The sequence below is a fragment of the Lissotriton vulgaris genome, chromosome 12 (assembly GCF_964263255.1).
Source record: "Lissotriton vulgaris chromosome 12, aLisVul1.2, whole genome shotgun sequence".
Lineage (NCBI taxonomy): Eukaryota > Metazoa > Chordata > Amphibia > Caudata > Salamandridae > Lissotriton > Lissotriton vulgaris.
This window is the reverse complement of record NC_141700.1, coordinates 264,265,150-264,287,235: the sequence shown is the minus strand read 5'-3', so window position 1 is coordinate 264,287,235 and position 22,086 is coordinate 264,265,150. Positions and strand designations below refer to the sequence as shown.

The 22,086-nt window shown below is 46.8% G+C and overlaps 2 protein-coding genes across 2 annotated transcripts in view; one reads left to right on the top strand and one right to left on the bottom strand.

Annotated features, from left to right (window-relative positions):
* Positions 1-22,086, top strand: part of ADGRG1 (adhesion G protein-coupled receptor G1) — a 526,961-nt gene that overhangs the window by 482,996 nt on the left and 21,879 nt on the right. The window lies entirely within an intron of this gene.
* The window catches only part of LOC147673921 (uromodulin-like), a 159,163-nt gene continuing 139,424 nt past the window's right edge, over positions 2,348-22,086 (bottom strand). Inside the window, exons 6-9 of the mRNA XM_086945014.1 lie at positions 17,667-17,912; positions 16,795-16,948; positions 2,670-2,811; positions 2,348-2,487 (exon numbers count right to left, since the gene is read on the bottom strand). Coding sequence (XP_086801140.1) covers positions 2,348-2,487; positions 2,670-2,811; positions 16,795-16,948; positions 17,667-17,912 — 682 coding nt within the window. The remainder of the gene's footprint in view (positions 2,488-2,669; positions 2,812-16,794; positions 16,949-17,666; positions 17,913-22,086) is intronic.

Genomic DNA, 22,086 nt, shown 5'->3' with positions numbered 1-22,086 from the left:
TATCCCACTCTGACCAGCATAGTATTTCAAAACTCCTTAGACTCCCAAAATACGACTATCTGATTTAGTACCCAGCTTCCCATTCTGCTCCTTGCAAGGCACTTCCGCTTGCTTTGGTGTGCTGAAGGACCCAGGACGCTTCTAGAAAGGCGACAGGTTGAGGTGCACATTTCCGGCGCTCCAGACTCCCTGAAGTTGAATGAATGAATAGCAGCACCTAAAAGACTGAAAACCAAAGAAGAATGACCAACCTACTCAACAAGGCTCAAGAAATGGGCTATTTTAAGTTCTGTTCCAGCTTTGTGCGTTTCAGTATTCATCACCTTTCCAAAATCCTTTTTTCAAGTCATGAGAAACTGTATTAGTGTTTGTAAGCTGCTCAAAATGGCGGCAGCTTCCATCTCGCCACCACCCCCATCATTTAGGGGTGTTATTCAAAATGCTGATAGGTGGTGTGCATGCCTTTCCCGCATGAGCATCCCGCATCATTTCAGAATTTTCGCACAGGGGCACATAATCTTGAGACTGCATGAGGAGAGTGCCTGTCCCCACAATGGCTACACATACAGTTCCTTTATGTGACACCATGGACTCCAGCCATCTTTCACCGCAACGGGTTACCGCTCCCCTATTTGCAACCATTATCTGTTGACATGCACTCAGGGTTTATTCTGGTTTTCGATTTCCAGAATTGTTCAACTGCAATGAAATTCGCAGACACTCCAACACCAAAGAGCGGCTCAAGCTCCAGGCAATTTCTCTCAGACACCGTCCTCTGGTTACTTTCCTTGCCAGACCAGGAAGATGGTATTAAGTGATATCTAAGGTATCGGAGAGATCAGGCCGCACCAGGGACTACAGGCAGACACTGTTGTATGCTCAGGGGTGTAACTGATGCTTGCTTTTCTTCAGTGTGCAGCATGGTCTGGAATCAGTTCGGTAGTCTTGCAGGATGGAAAGGATTGCAGCTTTTTTGATTGGATAGCAACTGCTATATTTTTAAAATAATGGTAGTTAAATGATGAATTGGCAGTGGGTCTTTAAGGCTAAAGTTAGCTTTGAGTAGCAGGTGGATTTTTCCAGTTTTGATTGCATCAGGAAAGGTGCATGTGTGAGGGATGCATTGATCATATTGGGGTGTTTCTGCTTCTCTTGGGAGGGTTGAATAATGGTGGATAGGATCATATCTCCATACATGGTGATTCTGAGGGTAGTAAGGTAATTCACAAGGGCTGTATGGGCAGGTGGATGTAAGAAGATCCACCTCGGTATATTGCACAGAAGGATGGGAGGAATGGTACAGGTTTGCTTTGTTCTATTGAGGAGGGGTTGGATCTCGCCTTCTTTTAGTGAAAGATTGATAGTATTCCAATTCCCAGTTGCAGACATTGTGAGTGTCTGAGATCAAACTGAGGCAATGCGTTATGGCTTTCAAGGTGGCCTTGGGGACTGATGCAGCATAAAACTCAAATTGTTATAGCTGGCTTTGGGGGTGAGCTTTCGATGTGAGGTGTGGAGAGATTCTCTGCTCAAATGTGGGGTTTGTTGAGTTTTGTTGTTGGCTGTCAGTAAGTTTTTGGGCACACCAGAATTCAGATCGCTTTGGATTCATAGGGCACGCCTTGGGGGCCGAAGAGTGGTAGTGGGCAAGGAGTGTGGATATTGGCTTTCTGGACAGGTTTAACTAAATGCAGGAGGGAGTTGATATTTTTTTTAGAGTAAGACTGAAGAGTTTTTTCATAAGAAATTTCAAATAATTACAAGCCAACATATTTAAGTTCAACTGATATTTACAATTAGCTGGTGAAAGAGCAGGTTTTCTTTTTGCACACATCTTAATTCCATGTATTGAATGACCAAATGTTTGATCATTGGAAAACCCTTAAAGAGCAGAGAGATCAGGATTGGTGAGCACCGACTATTCGAACACGGTTCCCTAGGTGTCTTACTGCCCATCATTTGTGAATGCCTACAAATAGAATCGCGAAAGAGGGTTTGTCCAATCACATCAGGGTACTGGGTGGGTTAAGTTTTCGTATAAGTCCCAACCATTTCACATCCACAGGCACTCTTGCCTCTATTCATATACGTGAGGAAACTTTTGCAATATAGAACCCAAGCCAAATCCTCCAAGACTTATTTCTCCCAATAAATGCATAAAATAGTGGTTCTTTCAATCCTTTGTCAGAATTGATGGCCAAGAGGAACTCATTTTCCACAGATGGACTAGAATGTTCTAGGAGATAAAGAATCACACCAATAATCTGGTCTGCTGCAAGGCACAAACATCACAAGCCTACAATCATGCATTCAGCAAAGGAACAAACAGCAAGACAAAGAATAGACTTTACAGTTTATTGGAAGACCTTGCAGAGGAAAGTTCAAGTCCAGTGTGTTTCTTGACTAGTTTGGCTACTGCGACCAGGAAGAAAAGGCCAGCAACACAGCCCACAGCAAGCACACATGGAATAAGAAGTTGATTCATGCCTGAAAGAAAAGTAAAAACATTTCTTAAATGAGGCATCATTGAATACCCCCACTCCCCACAATCACCCATGTCAAGGGACGGATATCACAGATTTGCTAACAAGTCAGATGTCTGACTTCCATGCCCAGTTAATTAATGGGTAATTATATAACCCTTCTAACCACCATGTGTGCCGCCATACCAGAGTCAGGCTTCTTTGCTTGCGACATATTCTCTGCATGCTGGATTGGTCCAATGCTCACAATTCTCGTGTACAGGTTTAGGTCCTCATCAATGGATCGTCTACGTCTATAGGCGGTCCAATCAGCCCCGTTCCAGCAATTCTAGATGGGCATACAGATAAGAATGAATGGGGTTTGAGAGGAGAGGGAAACTCGACAACTGGATTATAATACATTGAAGAAATGTAATATTATTCCTGGTTCTTAGAGAAATTTTGAATACTGGAATATGGAAACGTTCATATACCTTCCTCAGCACCCCTCCCACGGTCCCCTCAAAATACAATATGGAATTTTTGTACCTACAGACAAAGGCCCCTTCTTGAGGGGACCCTCTCAAGGTCCTGAGGGGGCTGCATGAGCAGTGTGGGAGGGGGGGGGGGGGCAATAATTGATAGCCTTGCATCCTGCCCCTTTATATGGTGGCCCAAGGTGCCCACCTCCAATACTCCATACATCTGTGCTGGGTATAAAGACACCATTGTCTGCCCGCTTTACAAGAAACAAGGTCTCCACGCACAAGGTACGTTTTAATGCCTGGCACTGCACACATTTCTTAAGTATCGCTATGTTAGGGAGATTGTCTCCGTGCTTAATTCATAAAAAGGTTAGTGCCAAGGCCCTACTCAGGAGGCCATTTCAGCTTGCACCACCCCTTGCCCTCGCCAGCGCGGCCAATGAAAGTACCAACACAACTAACCATCGCATTCCTACAAGTGTGATAATTCTGACTATTCCACGTCATCAGGAGCTTCAAGAATGGTGCAGGCAGCAGACCCTTTTCTTTTTTCAATGTATATTAAATTGTTAAACATCATTGTCGAGTTCATCTCAAGACTAGGCAGACAGCGTCACCATGTAGTAGACTGTCATAAGCAGCGGGGTCGAGGATTAAGTGTAGAGCACCGGAAATCACCAGCTCAAATTAAGCACATCATGTTCTGCATGGCTAAACCAGCTTAATAGGAATTACAAAGCTAAAAAACACTTGTAAGGGTATAAATGTGAAACGATAGGACCGCACTGCCGGTCAGTAATCTAGCCAGTAAACCACTGCCACAGACGGCCTTGTTTGGGAGATCAGCTGTTGCCATCTTTACTTCTAGCATGTCTAGGTTTTAATAATTCCTGCTACATTGAACCCAAGCTGCAGTTTTTCTTTATATTACATGGATGTTCGTGATGCCCGAATAGATTTCTTAATCTTGAGCTTCCTCCATACAGTCTCTAGTACTGATGGTTGGAAAGGGATGCATGCTTCTGTCAGAGTTCTTTTCCTATCCATAGACTATCAATGAGTTGGAAGAAAGCCAGGTCTGGCAGAGATGGGAAAGGTAATTGGATTACAACTTTTCTGTAATTTCTACTGGCTTACGATCCCAATATTACCTCAGTATTCGACTGTTACAGCAATTCCAGAGCAGCAGCCTGGCTACCTCATATCTTGTGTACAGTCAGCCACCCGCGTGAATTGCTTACGCAGAAACGAGTTTGCCGACTGCGCATGCCCAGACGTTGTTGACTGAAGCTGAACCATGCCCATGCCGTTGAAAACAGACCTTTAAATTCCAGAACCCGTATGTTTTCGAATTACCCATTAAAACACTTTGTACGCAAAATGGGATGCTGACCAGGCAAGAGCCTCCTGCGGTCGGTTTCAGTTCTCTTTCAACCGCTCTTGTATGCAGAGGATCGGAAGATTTATGTAATGGTTTTACATTTTTATTACACTTGTGGTCACAACAGTTCTGCTTTTATACAGTTCCGATTTGTTGAACTAAATTTTGTGGTTTCTGTGGAGTTTTGGGGAAATCTTCCAGACAGCTACAGTCTTGAAATAAACGGCGTGTTAACTGATTGTGGACTGTTCATGTCCAAGGCTACGTTCACAAGGCCATCAGCGCAGGCATAAAAGCAGGGCATAATGCTTGCTGAAAACATTTACGGGATAATGTGGCGGCTGTGTGTTTTTTGCTAATGTAAATATGACATGGGCAGAGAGCGGATGATCAGTTTGTTTTCTCTTAAATACTCAATTCCAGCAAAATTACCCTAAAAGTAATACTGGCATTTTGGTGCTGACATTTGGCACAACATGCATTCTCATGTAGACTTTGGATGCAAGAATGCATTTTGCTCTAAAAAAGTTACACAAAAAAGGCACTGCAAAGAGAAGTTCAGACACGGTTGTTCACATTGGTCTTATGCGCTCGTGGTCAACTGTTATTGAAAACTCTGCATTTGTAGTAAACATTTTCCACAGACTGCATGTAATTATGCAATGTGGCATAATAGAGCAATTTCTGGCATTTTAGGTAGCAAGAGATAATGACTCCGGCATGACAAATTTCACCAACGCCTGCTATAATAAGACCCACTTTCTTCCCCCCCCCCCCCCCCCCCCCCCCCCCCCCAGATAGCAATAGTTATACAGTGCCCAGTCTGGAAGAATGAAGGAAAAAGAGAAGATGCCCACACCTCAAAATAGTACACAATTATTCGAAGAAGGCACGTGTAACTGAATTGCACATGTGAAGGTACATTTATTTATACCAACTACTAGTATTTTTTGAAATTTTTTGGCAAGATGTTTTTTACAAAAGCAGAAAAAGGGGAAGAACCCACACAATCAACACAATAATTATACAAATACAAACAATAATTATAAACAATGGCAATTGATGAGATACATAAGAACACAGAGGGAATATTAACACATTTAGTAATTCATGGTTAAATATGAATGCCTGTTTTGAAACCACCAAAGCGAAGTGAAAAGGGGGCAAGAGCTTGCACAATGTCCATTAGCATAGATACATTTAATGTATTACTGTGCTCTTGCGTAATGCCGACGCGTTTCAGGTTCGAGCAGAACGTATTCGAACCCTCATCAGGGCTTTGTGAATAGTCTGTGTGAAAGAAATAAAAAATAGAGAACAGTTTTGAAAGCCAGGACTAAATGTAAAGCGGTTAAACTCATAGAGTTTTGAATAAGGAGGGTACCTGTGGTTATCAGGCTCCCAAGCACTGTTCAATGGACTGGGGGCGATGACACAAAGGTTTAGTTCTAAAAATGAATAAAGCACAAAATGTTGTTTCATAGAATTGCATATGCATCGAAAAAAGAATGGGAGAATCAGGATTTGAGCCTACCTCTATGTGCACCGTCTGGCGCCCCTTAGAGGGAGGGGATCGAGGATAAAAGTCTTTGAGTCCTGTTGATTAAAAGCAAAGGCTTATGATCAAATGTCGACCTTTAAAGGACAAGATATACATTATTTAGAAAGAGAGGGGCCCCATACCTTGCGTTTTGTGTGCAATAAAGCGGTGTCCCTCTAGATTGAAATCAACATGAAGCTCCTACATGAACAAAGTGAAAGCGGGCGTCAAACCGGTTGCACTTAGCCAATATTTAACAACTAAGTTACGGGCTGGTGGAAAGGAGCCTACCTGGGTCAGCTGCACGGATCATGGCGGCCCAGGATTCAGAAACCGGAGTGTTTTGAATTATCTCCGTTTCTGTGGCGCGCTGAAAAAAGGGAACAAAAAGCGCGATTGAGATGCGCGTCTGCAAGCTGCCAGTTTGTACATAAATCAAAGCTCCCGAACGGAGCGGGTTACTACGTGAATCACGGCTCCCGAAGGGAGCGCGTTTCTTACCTGTCCTCAGACAGTCAATGTTCAAATTGAAGGCTTCTCGAAGAATGCCTAACGTTACGTGGGGCCATTTTGGACTGATAGAAAAAGGGACGACCAGCGTCCCATTGCATTATGGGATATGAAGTCCCAATTTTGAAAAATTCAAAGGCGCACCGAGTGGGAATAAATTGGTATTTACACTCATAACCAAAAACGTTATATACGTTATCCAGTGTCCTTGCCCCAAGATTTACATCGGGAAAACAAACCAGCAAGTTAATTTTCGCATCAGTCAGCACAGGTCCAGGATTAGAAAGAAAGTGCTTACGGCACCCATGGTTGAACATTTTATTGATAATTCTCATTCAGAATTGGATTTCAAGTGGTCAGTACTATTTACACTTGGTACAACACAGCGCCCGGCAGACATCGACAAGATGTTGCTCCAGAAGGAAGCATACCTGATCCTCAAGTTCAATAGCACCCTTACAGGGCTTAACAGTATGTCTGAACTATCAAGAATTTAGCTGGTTTTTCTTACAATGACCCAGCCTTGATTAGCTCTTTTTGCCCCCCCCCCCCCTCTGCCTTGCATTTGTCTCCTTTGTATTCATAAGGTGGACTCCCATGCAGCCGTTATGAGCCCCACACATTGGCTCCCCTTTGCCTTCCGTGTTTTAACTTCCATCTCTGACATGAGTGTAAATACCAATTTATTCCCACTCGGTGCGCCTTTGAATTTTTCAAAATTGGGACTTCATATCCCATAATGCAATGGGACGCTGGTCGTCCCTTTTTCTATCAGTCCAAAATGGCCCCACGTAACGTTAGGCATTCTTCGAGAAGCCTTCAATTTGAACATTGACTGTCTGAGGACAGGTAAGAAACGCGCTCCCATCGGGAGCCGTGATTCACGTAGTAACCCGCTCCGTTCGGGAGCTTTGATTTATGTACAAACTGGCAGCTTGCAGACGCGCATCTCAATTGCGCTTTTTGTTCCCTTTTTTCAGCGCGCCACAGAAACGGAGATAATTCAAAACACTCCGGTTTCTGATTCCTGGGCCGCCATGATCCGTGCAGCTGACCCAGGTAGGCTCCTTTCCACCAGCCCGTAACTTAGTTGTTAAATATTGGCTAAGTGCAACCGGTTTGACGCCCGCTTTCACTTTGTTCATGTAGGAGCTTCATGCTGATTTCAATCTAGAGGGACACCGCTTTATTGCACACAAAACGCAAGGTATGGGGCCCCTCTCTTTCTAAATAATGTATATCTTGTCCTTTAAAGGTCGACATTTGATCATAAGCCTTTGCTTTTAATCGACAGGACTCAAAGACTTTTATCCTCGATCCCCTCCCTCTAAGGGGCGCCAGACGGTGCACATAGAGGTAGGCTCAAATCCTGATTCTCCCATTCTTTTTTCGATGCATATGCAATTCTATGAAACAACATTTTGTGCTTTATTCATTTTTAGAACTAAACCTTTGTGTCATCGCCCCAGTCCATTGAACAGTGCTTGGGAGCCTGATAACCACAGGTACCCTCCTTATTCAAAACTCTATGAGTTTAACCGCTTCACATTTAGTCCTGGCTTTCAAAACTGTTCTCTATTTTTTATTTCTTTCACACAGACTATTCACAAAGCCCTGATGAGGGTTCGAATACGTTCTGCTCGAACCTGAAACGCGTCGGCATTACGCAAGAGCACAGTAATACATTAAATGTATCTATGCTAATGGACATTGTGCAAGCTCTTGCCCCCTTTTCACTTCGCTTTGGTGGTTTCAAAACAGGCATTCATATTTAACCATGAATTACTAAATGTGTTAATATTCCCTCTGTGTTCTTATGTATCTCATCAATTGCCATTGTTTATAATTATTGTTTGTATTTGTATAATTATTGTGTTGATTGTGTGGGTTCTTCCCCTTTTTCTGCTTTTGTAAAAAACATCTTGCCAAAAAATTTCAAAAAATACTAGTAGTTGGTATAAATAAATGTACCTTCACATGTGCAATTCAGTTACACGTGCCTTCTTCGAATAATTGTGTACTATTTTGAGGTGTGGGCATCTTCTCTTTTTCCTTCATTAGATTATGGTCCAGCCCCCCCTCAGTCCCAATCAGGACCTAACTCCTTCTTTCCGCCAGTCTGGAAGAATGGCAGGTCCATTTAGGTATGTTTATGCAACATGGGCATTAATACTAGTCATGTGCCTACACAGAACGTTTACAAGTGCTGTAAATGATGCGCTAGTGTTCTTGCATCTCAGGAGTAGGGGTGGGTGGCAAACTATGCTCTGCCAGCAGAGTTTTGCCTTTCCACGCTCCGCTTGGAGCATGGAGTTTGGCAAAAAAATAAATAAATCAGCCCATAGAGTGGAGTTTGCCGGCACGCTCCCAATCCAATGCGGACATGTAGTATGCATGGCGACTGCATGTGGTCAGGAGGGAGGGACTGATTGGTGTGGTGCGATGGCGAGGGGGCATCGCAAGGCCGCACTAAGCCTTACCTCTGTACGTTAGGATTTACCACAGTCTTGCTTCAGGAAGAGGGAAGCGGTGGGCTAGGAGGGTCTCCGGATGTTATGGGGCCCAGGCCGCAGTGGAGGGAGGGAGGGAGGGTTAGACAACCAGGAGGAGGGAGAGGTCCAGTGCAACTCACTGCTCCCACTGCCCAAAACTGAGACCATTGGCAGGGGTGGAAGAGACGGACCGGAACAGAGGGAGAGAGACGGAGGCTTTATCCCCACTGGGCAACTGCAGATATCTGGCAGCAAGGCTTTAACCCTCCATTCATTCAGTGAGCAGAGGAGAGTGCAGGCCAGAGCCCAAGGGAGAGAAGGGCACTGCTCCCTGTGCCGCGAGGAGACACCAAGCAAGGTAAGTGCAAATGCATTCCTTAGGTCATTTCCTTCTGCTAATCACTGCAGCCCCACCAGTTCTCCTGATCCTATAACTCCCTGTCTGCTGCTCATCTGTTTCTGAACCCCCCCTCCCCCAAACTGCCCCTAAATTCTTGTACCCCTCCCCACTCTGACCTCTCCAGGCACCTCACTCCCTACCTACTTACCTGCACCCATCCCACACGGTCCACTCTCCTCCTCTGGCATTGCACCCACAGGCACCTAACAGTTCCACCCTCTTTCTTCCATCAATTAATGTGCATCCCTACTAACGTCACCACCAACACTTGCATCGACCCCCATCCTTACCCCGAGCACGCCACTTCTCCTAGCAGTAGCCTTCTTTAACAAGATTACTTCATCCCTCTTGACTGCTCAGTCTACACTTACCTCGATCCCCTGTTTGACATCCCACCCCCTCCCTCTCGGACAGTCTAATCCGGACGGTCTCATTCCTCCCATTCTCTCTGCTGCCTCCATGCCCGTCTGTTCAGCGCCTTCCTCCCTGGCCCTTGTCCCTCTCGCTGACTACACATCGCACCCCGTTTCTGCTGCTTTTGCTACTCGGAAGCCACAATGGGGTCCTGGGGGGGGCGGCCGACCGAAGGGAGGCCTGCCCCGCCCGGGGGAATTTGGGGCCGGGGAAGGGGGGGGGGATAGAGATGGTGCCCCACGGGGACGGGTTTAGTTGTTTTAGTAGCTTTTCGGCTGGGGGGGCGGGGCTTGGTTGGGCTTCCGTTGGGGGGCTGTGGTAACTCCCGGCCACGCGGCAGAGACACCATTTTAGGTGAGGTGTCTCGGCCGCCGGGCGGGGGGTGGCGGTTGGATAAAATTTTTTAGCATTGGGACGATATTTCGTCAGCAGGACTTTCGGACTGTGACAAACATTTTCGCCTCATCCGTGTCACCAGAATTCACCGGCGGGCTGGACGCTTCACTGACATCGCGGGAGACCGGAGGAGCTCGGGTGAGCAGCCTGCGGCTCCACACGACCGAGCGGATGGGCTTGTTCTGCCTGGTGCGGGCGGTCAGGCTCCCACGTGGGACTAGGGAGGCCCGCTGCCCCTACCCGAAGGGTCCTTACGGCCGCCGGGGTTTCTTTTGGGGCAGGCACGGCATAACTACATAACGGAGGACAGGCTGCATTCAGGTGGGGAGAGCGGCCGAGACTGTGACTTGTAAGTTTTGCAGCAGTACACTGTATGTTCACGTTGATCTGGTGCCATTCTCTGTCAGCGGTGGGGTAGCAGCCTGAATGCTGAGCTACGTGGGGACGTGTGGGTTGCATTAGAGGGTGCATGGTGTACGGGATAGCTACCACAGGGTTACATGTTTGGTCTCTTAGGATATGGTTGCCGCCTGATCGTAAGTTTGCGCTCTGGAATTTTCTGCCTGGGTTTTTTCTGTTTGCTTATTTCGGTTCAGCGAGTAACCTGAATTTAGTGCTTGTATTTGCGCACTCTTTCACTTCTCTATTCGGGGCATGACCAACAGACGGTTTTCCATATTCAGGTTCAAAATAGTTTGCTAATGTGTGCAGGAACCGTATTAAAGAAACCTATTCAACCGGAAGTTTTGAGTACATGGTGAACCGCGTTTCGCATAGCTGCATGGAATGACGCGACCACATTTGTATGAACAATGGTGGCCATGGCCTATTCGAAGTTTTCACGTGACCTCTATGAGCGGCAGGTATTTACCAAACGGCATGGCTCAGAGCTGTGGCCCTTCCGCTCCACAACTTTCCGTGCTAGCAAGCAAGTAATCATTCTCCTCGGAATTGTGCATCTGACTGATTGTACAATTGAGGCTCCACCTTATCCGGCAAATAGTGCCACATGGGAACATGTGAGGTCGGCATCACTTATCAACTTTCCGTATCTCACATGTGTGCTTGCTAGCAAATACCCTTCCAAGGCAACAAGCAAGTAATCATTCTCCTCGAAATTGTGCATCGGACTGATGGTGCAATTGAGGCTCCACCATATCCGGCAAATAGTGCTACATGGGAACAGGTTAGGTCAACGTCATTTTATTGTCCATAGCATCTCTAATTGGTACTCTCCGAGCCAATTGCCGGTTTCGTTTTACATCCGGGACACTGTGATCTTCTCTGGCGAGGCTCCGAATGGTAGTCCCTCTCTTCACAACATGTTGTCTTTCGGCACTATTTACTCCATACTTTAATATGGCCTGTACTAGCGGACACCCTAATAGTGGCTTGGCCCTCAGCCTTTTCGTCTGTTAAGCCGCATAATCGACTCCGTGATAATCGTGAATCTAGACTTCCATTCGTCAAAACTTCAGGAATTCAGTCCTGTACTACTAGACCTCTGGTCACGAGACAGGCATCCTCTCTGATCCAGCTACTGTTCGTAAACGACCATTGGGCTCTAACCGTCTACAGACTCACCAGCCGGAGGGGTCAGTGCAGGAACGCAGTGGAGACAGGCATCCTCTCTGATCCAGCTACTGTTCGTAAACGACCATTGGGCTCTAACCGTCTACAGACTCACCAGCCGGAGGGGTCAGTGCAGGAACGCAGTGGCAGTGTGATCAAAGAGTCGAGGGGGCAGCACAGAGCGGCGGATGGCACCACCAGGTCTCTGGTGTTTGGGTTGTGAGTGGGTACAGCATTGTCTGGGGGCCTTCAGGTCATTGGTTGCGTGCTCGTTAGGGCCAACTAAGAATGCCTAATCTGTTCTGAGACCACATTGTCGTTGCGTTCTACCTAGTTCTCTTGCACATGTGACGGACCGGGACCGGTGTTAACCCCTTTACAGATGGTGGTCTCCTTTCTAAGCCTATATCTCGTAAAATCATACTAAATGACAATTTCAGTTTAGATGCAGTGAACTTATTTGGCCCTATAAAACGGACAGACAGCGCAGTCTTAAACATTAAAAGGTTTACTTTTAAACTTTTCAGCGGACGGAAATCGGAAGTATGGTCAAAATCAGGTGAACAATAAATCCGAGTGCAATGCTCAAAAGCATAGGATCGCTCAAAGAACTATGTAAGGTTCAGGCCAACAAGTACAGAGGCTAGTATGGGAGAGTAACCTGACATGAATTCACCTCCAGGTGCCAGTAAGGGAAGGCCTCTCACCGCATCTCAAAAGAGCACACTTTTAGAGGGTTCGGAACAAAGGTTTTCATGCATTACATACAGTGGTACATGGTTCTCACAAAACACACCAATTATAAGTCAGTGCTGTTGAGCAGTTTCAAAGAAATGCTTTTAGGAAGTCTCGCACAATTCTTCAGTATGGGGCTTCTTGCAAACACTACAGGTACTGGAACAAAGATTGCTACACTATGTTTAATTCTGATAAGACACCTAGGTGACAAACGTGAACATGAGCAATTGTACTGGTACAACATTTAAACGTGTCTTGCCTGTGGGGAGTACATTCACATATTGTGGTAGTGGGGTATAGAAATACGAGTTTACCATCATGATACAGGACACCCAGCACAGGGCATCCATTGATTAGCAGAGTTCATTCTTACTGGAATGGAAAGGAGTCTGTAGTCATTTATGAGCGAACAGTGGAACTTGGGATGCAGCCTGTAATTTCAGTGCTATGTAGAGCCAAGTTCACACAGGAGTACGTCCGACCATGGGATTAGGTTTTGGTTTTTGGTTGGTGTCATAAGTTAGTATCCGTGGGCAAGGGATGGGTGCTCCCTGGAAGTTAGTCCCGGGTGGTAATTCAGCTGGAAAACATTTGGCGTGGAAGAGTTGGCGTGCGCACACATATAGGAAATTTTGGACAAACTGGGTAGTTGTCTGGGAGAGAGATAGGGAGGGGGCACAATGGGAGGGTAGCAATCTACAGTGTCACACCACCTCATCGGTGGATTACATAGTATATGAAAATCAGGGATTAAGGTAAAGCTTCCCACATTTCAAGGGGATTTCGGGATGACTGGTTCTGACACTCTGTGCACCTTGATCATCCCTAGCATCAGCTACATGACGGTTACGGAGCACAACCACTGTAAGGTATAATAACTGACCGGGGGGTTATCGGCGTGAACGGGGACAGCGGCGCGGTTAGGCCGCGGGCTTTTCGAGTCGTGTGTAGGTGAGAAGTACGTTCTTTGCAGTGGGCTTTTTCCTGGCGGACAGGCTCTGGGGGGTGACGCACTGTGTGGAGGACTTCTTCCGGGGCGCCAGAGAGGAGGCACGGTCCCATGTCGGTGTGGTCATTCTCCGTATGGAGCTCGACTCCGTGGCCAGGGAGCACGCCCGCCGGAGGACAGGGGGGTCGCAGCGCGCAGGGGGGGTCTGACGCGGAACGGTGACGCTGCCAGGTCGGGGGCTGCGGGGTATGGGAGGTGCCGGGGGGGGGGGGGGGGGGGGAGTTGGGGGCACTGCGCAGGGGGTTTCTTCCTGGCGGACGGGCTCCGGTGTGGGACACGCATACGGAGGGCTTCTCTCTGGTGGGACGGCCGGCTTCAGCGGACTGCCGGCAGGCGCTGGGCGGCTTCTCAGGCCTTCTGTTGACAGGGGGGGGGGCCCTGGGCGCCAGAGAGGGGGGCACGGCCCCGGTTCAGTGCGGCATACCTCGTAGGGAGCTCGATTCCGCGGTCAGGAAGCACGCCCCGGGGGGGGGGGGGGTGACGTTGACTGAGGGCATGGCCCTATACAGTTGGTGACGGAGGGCATGGCCCTATGGATGGATGACTGACTGAAGGCATGGCCCGATGCATTTGAGACGGAGGGCATGGCCCTATGCATTGGTGACGGAGGGCATGGCCCTATACATCGGTGACGGAGGGCATGGCCCATATGTGGGTGACGGAGGGCATGGCCCTATACGGTGGTGGCAGGGGCATGGCCCTATACCTTGGGGACGGAGGGCATGGCCCTATACCTTGGTGACGGAGGGCATGGCCCTATACATTGGTGATGGAGGGCATGGCCCTATACATTGGTGACGGAATACGTAGTGGCGGAGGGCATGGCCCTATACGTGGTGATGGAGGGCATGGCCCTATACCTTGGGAGGGAGGGCATGGCCCTGTGTTTAAGGGGGAGGACCTGCCGGCGGTTTGGACGCGCGGACCGGACAGTACGGGGTTTGACGGGGGTACGCGGCTGCCATATAGTTAGGGGGTGGTCCTGCCGAATGGGGGGCAGGTGGCACGTCCCGGGTTATGGGAGGGGGGAGTCCTAGGGGGGGGTCGAGGTCCGTTAGCACGTCCCTCGAGTGGCGGTTCTTCCTAATATATGGGGGAAGAGTAGGAGAACTGTTTGGATTATCGGGGGGTAGGTCAAGCACAATAAAGTATTTAGCCAGGTGGAGAGGCAAATTGACGTTATGCTAATTGTTAATGTTTGTGGTTGTGGGAATCAGTTAGGGGAGGGGGTGGGGGTGAGGCAGGAAATTACATATTTATGAGGTTTAGATTGTGCGGCGCAGGCCAAGGATGTTATTGTGTAGGATGCACCTGCTTCCAATAAAGCGGCCTTTATCACACTTACATTGAGTCTCGGGTCGGTGCTTTCTTCCCCCCCCCCCCCCTTCCCCAATGGGCCCCAATGGGGTCCTGGGGGGGGCGGCCGACCGAAGGGAGGCCTGCCCCGCCCGGGGGAATTTGGGGCCGGGGAAGGGGGGGGGGGATAGAGATGGTGCCGCACGGGGACGGGTTTAGTTGTTTTAGTAGCTTTTGGGCTGGGGGGGCGGGGCTTGGTTGGGCTTCCGTTGGGGGGCTGTGGTAACTCCCGGCCACGCGGCAGAGACACCATTTTAGGTGAGGTGTCTCGGCCGCCGGGCGGGGGGTGGCGGTTGGATAAAATTTTTTCCCTCCCACCCTCCCTGGGCCATGATTTGGGGGGGTGCCCACGGGCAGGCATCGCCCTTTACGGGGGAGCTTCTTTTGCGGGGGAGTTCGGGAGTGATGGGGATTTTGGGCTTGGTTTTGTTGGAGGCTGGTGCAAATAGGGGTTTCGAAAGGGGTGATGAGTGTTTTAGACGTTACATCTTGGGGTCATTAGGCTCAATCCCTTTTGGTATGAATAGAATCGGTAGAGTGCGTGCTTTGTGGAAATTTGCTCTTTATTTGTATAGATTGAATCGTAGACAGCCGACACGTGTCTCGCCCGGTGGCGAATTGCGCCAGGGCTTTTGAGGCTGTTTACAACGTTTTGTATTCGGGGCACTCAAGGGGTTTTTGGATGGGGTGGGGGGTTTTCGCATGTCGCTGGAGCAGGTGTGGGGTGCATTCTGTATGTAGGGGCGGTTCTTCCTAATATATGGGGGAAGAGTAGGAGAACTGTTTGGATTATCGGGGGTAGGTCAAGCACAATAAAGTATTTAGCCAGGTGGAGAGGCAAATTGACGTTATGCTAATTGTTAATGTTTGTGGTTGTGGGAATCAGTTAGGGGAGGGGGTGGGGGTGAGGCAGGAAATTACATATTTATGAGGTTTAGATTGTGCGGCGCAGGCCAAGGATGTTATTGTGTAGGATGCACCTGCTTCCAATAAAGCGGCCTTTATCACACTTACATTGAGTCTCGGGTCGGTGCTTTCTTCCCCCCCCCCCCCCCCCTTCCCCAATGGGCCCCAAACAGCCACGCTGGAGGCCCTGCAGTCCCGCTCTGAACCTTATTAATGCGGAATACTGGGAAGCAGCAGCTTCCGGTCATTAACGGAAGCGTGGTACCTGCTGCAGAAGACCATGGACAGCCTACAGACCCATAATGACGTCATAGTGCGAAGTCAGCGGTTTAATTCGTCTTTGTAGAAACGCTTAACTATTTCGGCTGCGTGTAGATGTTACCACAACACAACACCTGGGGCTTTCTAGCTGCCGCTCATTTTGTTATTCTGTCGACAACAAAGAGTTGTATGTCTATTTATATTTTATTTTGTCGGCCCAGTTGCCCACAATAATTACCCATAACTAGGGCTGACCAGTAGCCTCGCTACGTTCTTTGCCCATGGGCAGTAGCAGTGCGTTAGTTACACTTACACTCCACCCGCTCGCAGAACTCTGCGGCATTTGACAGTTTTCGGTCACTCCGCAAGCTCTGCCCAGGCCTACTGAGAAGGGCGTTCTCTTTGTTGTCTGACTTAAGGTGATGTGAAATTCCCATTAAAAGTGAATATTGATGCTGCAGGCTTGCTAACCCATTATATTTCACTTCATTAGCACCCTTTTTGACAGCCAATGTCGGGCTCAGCTGAACTCCATGTTTTGGAGAATGGGATTTGAGGCCTCACCCAGGGCCTTTATTGGCATGCTTATTAGCAGTGAATTGTTTAGAAATTTGGGGCTGGTTTGAGATCCTCATGACATATGGGCCAGGGACGGTGCTGTCAGTTTCCTTGTCTGGCTGGACAGCTATCTCCAAAACACTTCACAAGTCTGCACTGCTCATGAGCTCACCCCGCTAAATCAATAAATGCTCACAGTGACTAGTAAAAAAAAAAAAAAAAAAAAAAAAAATACTGGAGACGGTTTTCCTCCCCACTATCTGCCCAGCTCCCCAACAGTACAATCGATTTGTAGATGTGCAGGTTGTCATTACCTTAAGACAGGTGTGGGTCGCATTGGGAGCACACAAGCGCACTTGGCAATGCAGGTAGAACCGGGGGTAATTGACGAAGCGAAACATCTGGATGCTGAAACGCACAGCTGTGCCTTGTGTATCATTGAAAGTCATGGTGGAATCATTCTTGCACCTGGGAGCCAGGAAAGGAATAAGTGAAAACATTATTTCAGCTCCTCCGCAACCTCCATATAAATGCATATCCAACTCTACCTACTACAGAAAATACCATCCGCTCAGCTACAAGTTGACGCAATGTGTGCCACAACCCTATAAAGTCCCACTCCAAATAATCCGAGATCCAGCGCAAGCAGCTTTCCGCCATTCTCCATTATTGTTTAGCGAAATTCTGCATGTATGTTCCTCTTGCCAAGCAAGCAGAACAAATGGCAAGAAAGAAGCGCCCTTACTCTGCCGACTACACGTGCTCACAATTTGTGCTCTGTTTCAGTAAGTACATAGCAAATGTTGTTCACCCTGTGTGAAGTGGAGACAAAAACCTTCCCACCTGCCAAGTGAGTACATTTCGCCCCCTGACAAGTCTACACCAAGAAGTCTTGTTGATTTTGTTAGAACTGGGAACTCTGACCATATACTACAAAGTTAGTCCTTTTGATACACCAACACCAAGTGAGACCCCCTCCCCCCATTACCCAATGGCAGAGCAATTTTTTGTACTTTCTAGAGACACATGGTTGTGGACTCGGATTCACGGGTCACAAGTAAGGGGAAGAATGTCCCTTATCCACCCACCAAGAGCAAAGCATGCATCCTGTCCCTTGTTTGGCAAACTTTCCATGCCTTAATGACACCAAGTGGACAATTCACATCTACCCATGTGCAATGCTTACCCATCTCGAATGAACGTGTACTGTGCTGCGTGGCTATAATTCATGGTTGGGGTGGCCCAACATTTCCTCACGGTCAGCACGAAGAGCGGCTGTGGCTTTTGTCTGTCCAACTGAAGCTGGACGTGGAGATGATCATGGAGTGGAATAGGAGCAGGCAGTCCCGCCAATGGTACCAGAAACTTATTAGTCTGGTACAGCGCCATTATCACAGTGTACAGTCCTTCCTTCACAATGAAGATGGCCTTCCTGCAGAAGAGAAAAAAGGATATCATAAGATTTAATAAGATACTTTAACTATAGCTCCGCATCCCCTCCTTATGCGGAGTGCCGTACTCCCTTGGTAGATCAAGGGCCGGGTCTTCAGGAAAACAATCTGTTTTCTAGCCCTGCCCCCGAAATGCAAAAAAAGCAGGTTGAAACGGTTCTACACCTTCAAAGCATTCTAAATTGTTGGTGCCCAGGACCCAGTTTCTAAAATGTAAAGGATCATTTATTTACTCAAAAGCAAATCTGAACATCGAGCACCGAACAACCTTTGTTACGGAATGGTTTGACATTCAAATTCCAACATAGGGCTTTTCTGTCCACAGCAAATGCGAGCACCTCTTTGAAATCTGCACAGTGAGATCCTTCCAATCTACTCTTGCACCTTGTCTAGAAATCTTCCTTCAAGAATCCATTTTCACCTTTGGTCCATCCCCATCTCTACCCAACATCCAGAGATCCCTTATGATAGATTATCAGTCAGAGGACATGAAGTTCTTACAAAGATTTTGCAATGTCCAGGATGGTGCCACATGCCCCCCTTCAACCTGGGGATGGCTCACAGTATCTCCTTTTAGAACCAATAAAATGAAAAAGAGAGTTGGCAATCTAAGAATTTGATTGTCTCACATTCATAGGTAGAATTCAAGCTCAGCCCATCCAGTTCAGTTCAGAAAGCTTTATTCGGTTTGCATAGTACAACCATAAAAGCGACAATAAACAAAAAATATACATGCAATTACATAAAATTGTAGAATACAAAATTATTATTATTTACTGGCGGCATATTTATCTAAGCATTCATTTCCAAGCAATAGATAGCACTTTAAGGGAAACATTATTAATAAATATTTTAAAAGTATGAATGGCAACTATTTCATTAAAACATTGTACTAAAACAGTATCGTAGCTAAAAATGTTTACCAAGAATTTTTACTAAAGTGACATGTGCATAAAGAGCTCAACTTTATAACAAAACAGCGCATGATATGCATATTCATATTCTCATGCAAAATGACAAAGGCAAGTGAAAAGCTGATATTCGCTGTAACAAAACCCTCCAAGCCTCAACTCCAACATGGACTGCGTAGCAACTGAAACACATAACTGGCTAAGTAATGCAGCTAACAAATGTCTGCCTTCTACTTGCACCAAAGGGAGTAGGCATCGCCCTCCGGCCCCATGGTTTAATGATAACCTTAAAATTGAAAAATCAAAATGCAAAGTACTAGAACGCAAATGGCGCAAAAATTACGACCCCAATGCTAAAAGAAGCTATCAAGAAGCCAGGAATCATTATCATGCTGCCTGCACAAAAGCAAGAGCTGCTTTTGTCTCAAAAACAATTATCGAAGCAACTAACATGCCAAAAACTCTCTTTTCCAAAGTCAAGGAACTGGCGGGCGCACATACCACAGCTGCTGCACCCCCACTAAGCACACAACAGTGCCAGGCGTTAGCATGCTTCTTCACTGAGAAAATCGATAAAATTATCTCAGACATTAAGACTAAAAATTCTGATCCAGAACTTCCCCCTCTTTCTGACTCAATACTGACTCAACCCACTCCTCTGGGTGAAAAATCTACTGGAATCCTGGCCTGCTCTTTCAATAGATAAATTGAAAGGAATCCTAAAAACTGTTAAATCCGGTTCCCCTAGGGACCCCATCCCTATTAAAATCATTAAAAAATTGGATGACCATTCTTTGGAAATCATTGCTCACCTCCTAAACTCATCCCTCGACCTCGCCACTGTCCCAGCCTTATGGAAGCATGCCATGGTGACACCCCTTCTGAAAAAGCCAACTGCTAACCCAGAAATACTGGCCAATTATAGACCCATATCTCTGCTCCCAGCTTTTTCTAAATGTGTAGAGAGACACGTACACTCTACTTTAGCCACTTTTGCAGAAGAAAATTCCCTACTCCATTCTTCGCAATCTGGCTTCAGGGCTGGTTTCTCGACTGAAACCGCCCTGCTAGGTGTCACTGAACACATCAGAAAACTTCTTGACCAAGGCCAGACGGTCACACTCGTGTTATTGGACCTAAGTGCGGCGTTCGACACCATCTCCCATGAAACGCTTATCAAAGAGCTATATACTAATGGTGTAAGAGGAAAGGCTCTGGATTGGATCAAATCTTTCCTGGCAAATAGAACCTTTCAGATCGCATCTGCACAAGCCGTGTCAGACACCCTACCTGCATCACATGGAGTGCCTCAGGGGTCCATCCTAAGCCCTCTATTTTTCAATATTTATCTCAAAACTCTGGCCGATCTTGTTGAAAAGTTAGGTCTAACGCTTATGAACTACGCCGATGACACCCAAATCATCTTTTCCCTATCTGAATCTTGTCCCCACTCCCCTTCGTTACTTAAGGAAGGACTATCAAAAATTTTGAACTGGATGACAACAAACCAGTTAAAACTTAACGGCGACAAGACGGAAATACTGATTTTGGGAAAAGATCAAGATCTCTGGAATCCCGTACATTGGCCGGATCAGATGGGCGCTTTTCCTACCCCGGTGTCCCACGCTCGTAATCTGGGCTTTATACTGGACAACGCCTTATCCATGAACAAACAGGCCAGTAAAGTAACCAGCCTTTGTCTCACCATAGCTAAATGACTGAGGAAGATCCTGTGGATGTTGCCAGTGTCAACGCAAAAGACCGTAGTCAATGCCCTTATTACATCAAGGCTTGACTACGGCAACATTCTCTATTTGGGCGCTAACAAATCTGTGATCGGACGATTACAGGTAGCGCAAAACGCTGCGGTCAGACTCCTCTGCAATATCCCGAAGAACGCCGGAGTCTCGAACCATCGTCGGAATCTTCATTGGCTCAGGATCGAGAGCAGAATCCATTTCAAGGCCCTGAATTACATGTTCAGAATAAAAGCAGGAACAGCACCAAAATATCTCCAATCTCTTGCCTGCCTCTATACGCCCAAGAGAAACCTCCGGTCACAGACAGCAGCCTGTTTCTGCATACCAAGGTTTAAACGAGCAAGAACAGGTGGCAGATCTTTTGCCTATCTGGGACCCTCCCTTTGGAACACGCTTCCCCCCTGTATCTGGAAGGAAGAAAACTACTGTAGGTTCAGAAAGCTTGTAAAGACCTGGCTGTATGAACAATAACCACTTAACAGTCACCTCCCTTTCTCTGCCCTCAATCTAGCTGTGTCTAGGCGCCGGGAAACCCTTTTTGGGTAGCTGTTGCGCCCTATAAATTGATAAAATAAATAAAAAATAAATAAAAGTTGGAGTCAAAACCTCGACTTAATGCCCCAACTATATACACATGGATGTAAACTAGCATATACTTCTCCCAGAATACCAGTTTCAAGTTGTTACAAAACTATAGATTTCCTGGCTGCTCTGCATTTTAATATAAATAGTGCAACCCGGAAACAAATATCTGTATTCTCAAGAGCACACAATAAATCCATTTCATCCACTGTTTTACGTACATTATATTTAAAAAAAATAGACTTCAGATAAAATTTCCTAAAGGAGGAATAAAATTTACAAAATATTAAAAAATGACAACTCTGGTTGGAAGTATTGTCACAAGAACATTTCATGGAAGACCTTTCTCCTATTTCTGGGAAGGATACTAAATGATGTGCGGTCCCCAACCTCAGGCGTGTCAAAACAAAACGGTGTGAGGATCTTGACACCTCCGTTAAGTATGCCTGGAACCCATTTTTGAGTCAGAGTTGTGTATAAAATGTAGAAGTTTTTTGGGACCTAATTAGTTTTAATCGCTCTTCCCTTTTATATAATAAGAACAAGTCTTTAATTTCTTTCTTTGTAAAGGGGATTGCGTATTCTGACTCCTTTAGAATGTTAAAATCAAACAAAGTACTACACCAATAAATAATATAGCTCAACCAAGGGATGCGAGAACAGAAATCTAATTTAAGACAGTCTCTAATTATTCTCTGTGTAAACCTCAGTCTCCCTCTTATCCCAAATCGAACGCCATAATAGCAATGGGCGTAGAGCTGCTAAGTCCGATATATAATTAAGGCCAGTTTCTTGGTGGATTAAATAGGTCGAGGCCGACGCTGGGGTACTCAAAAGCCGTTTTAGGAAGCAGTTTTCACTTTTTTGAAGTTAGACTGTAGAGGAATGACCCCATATTCCAG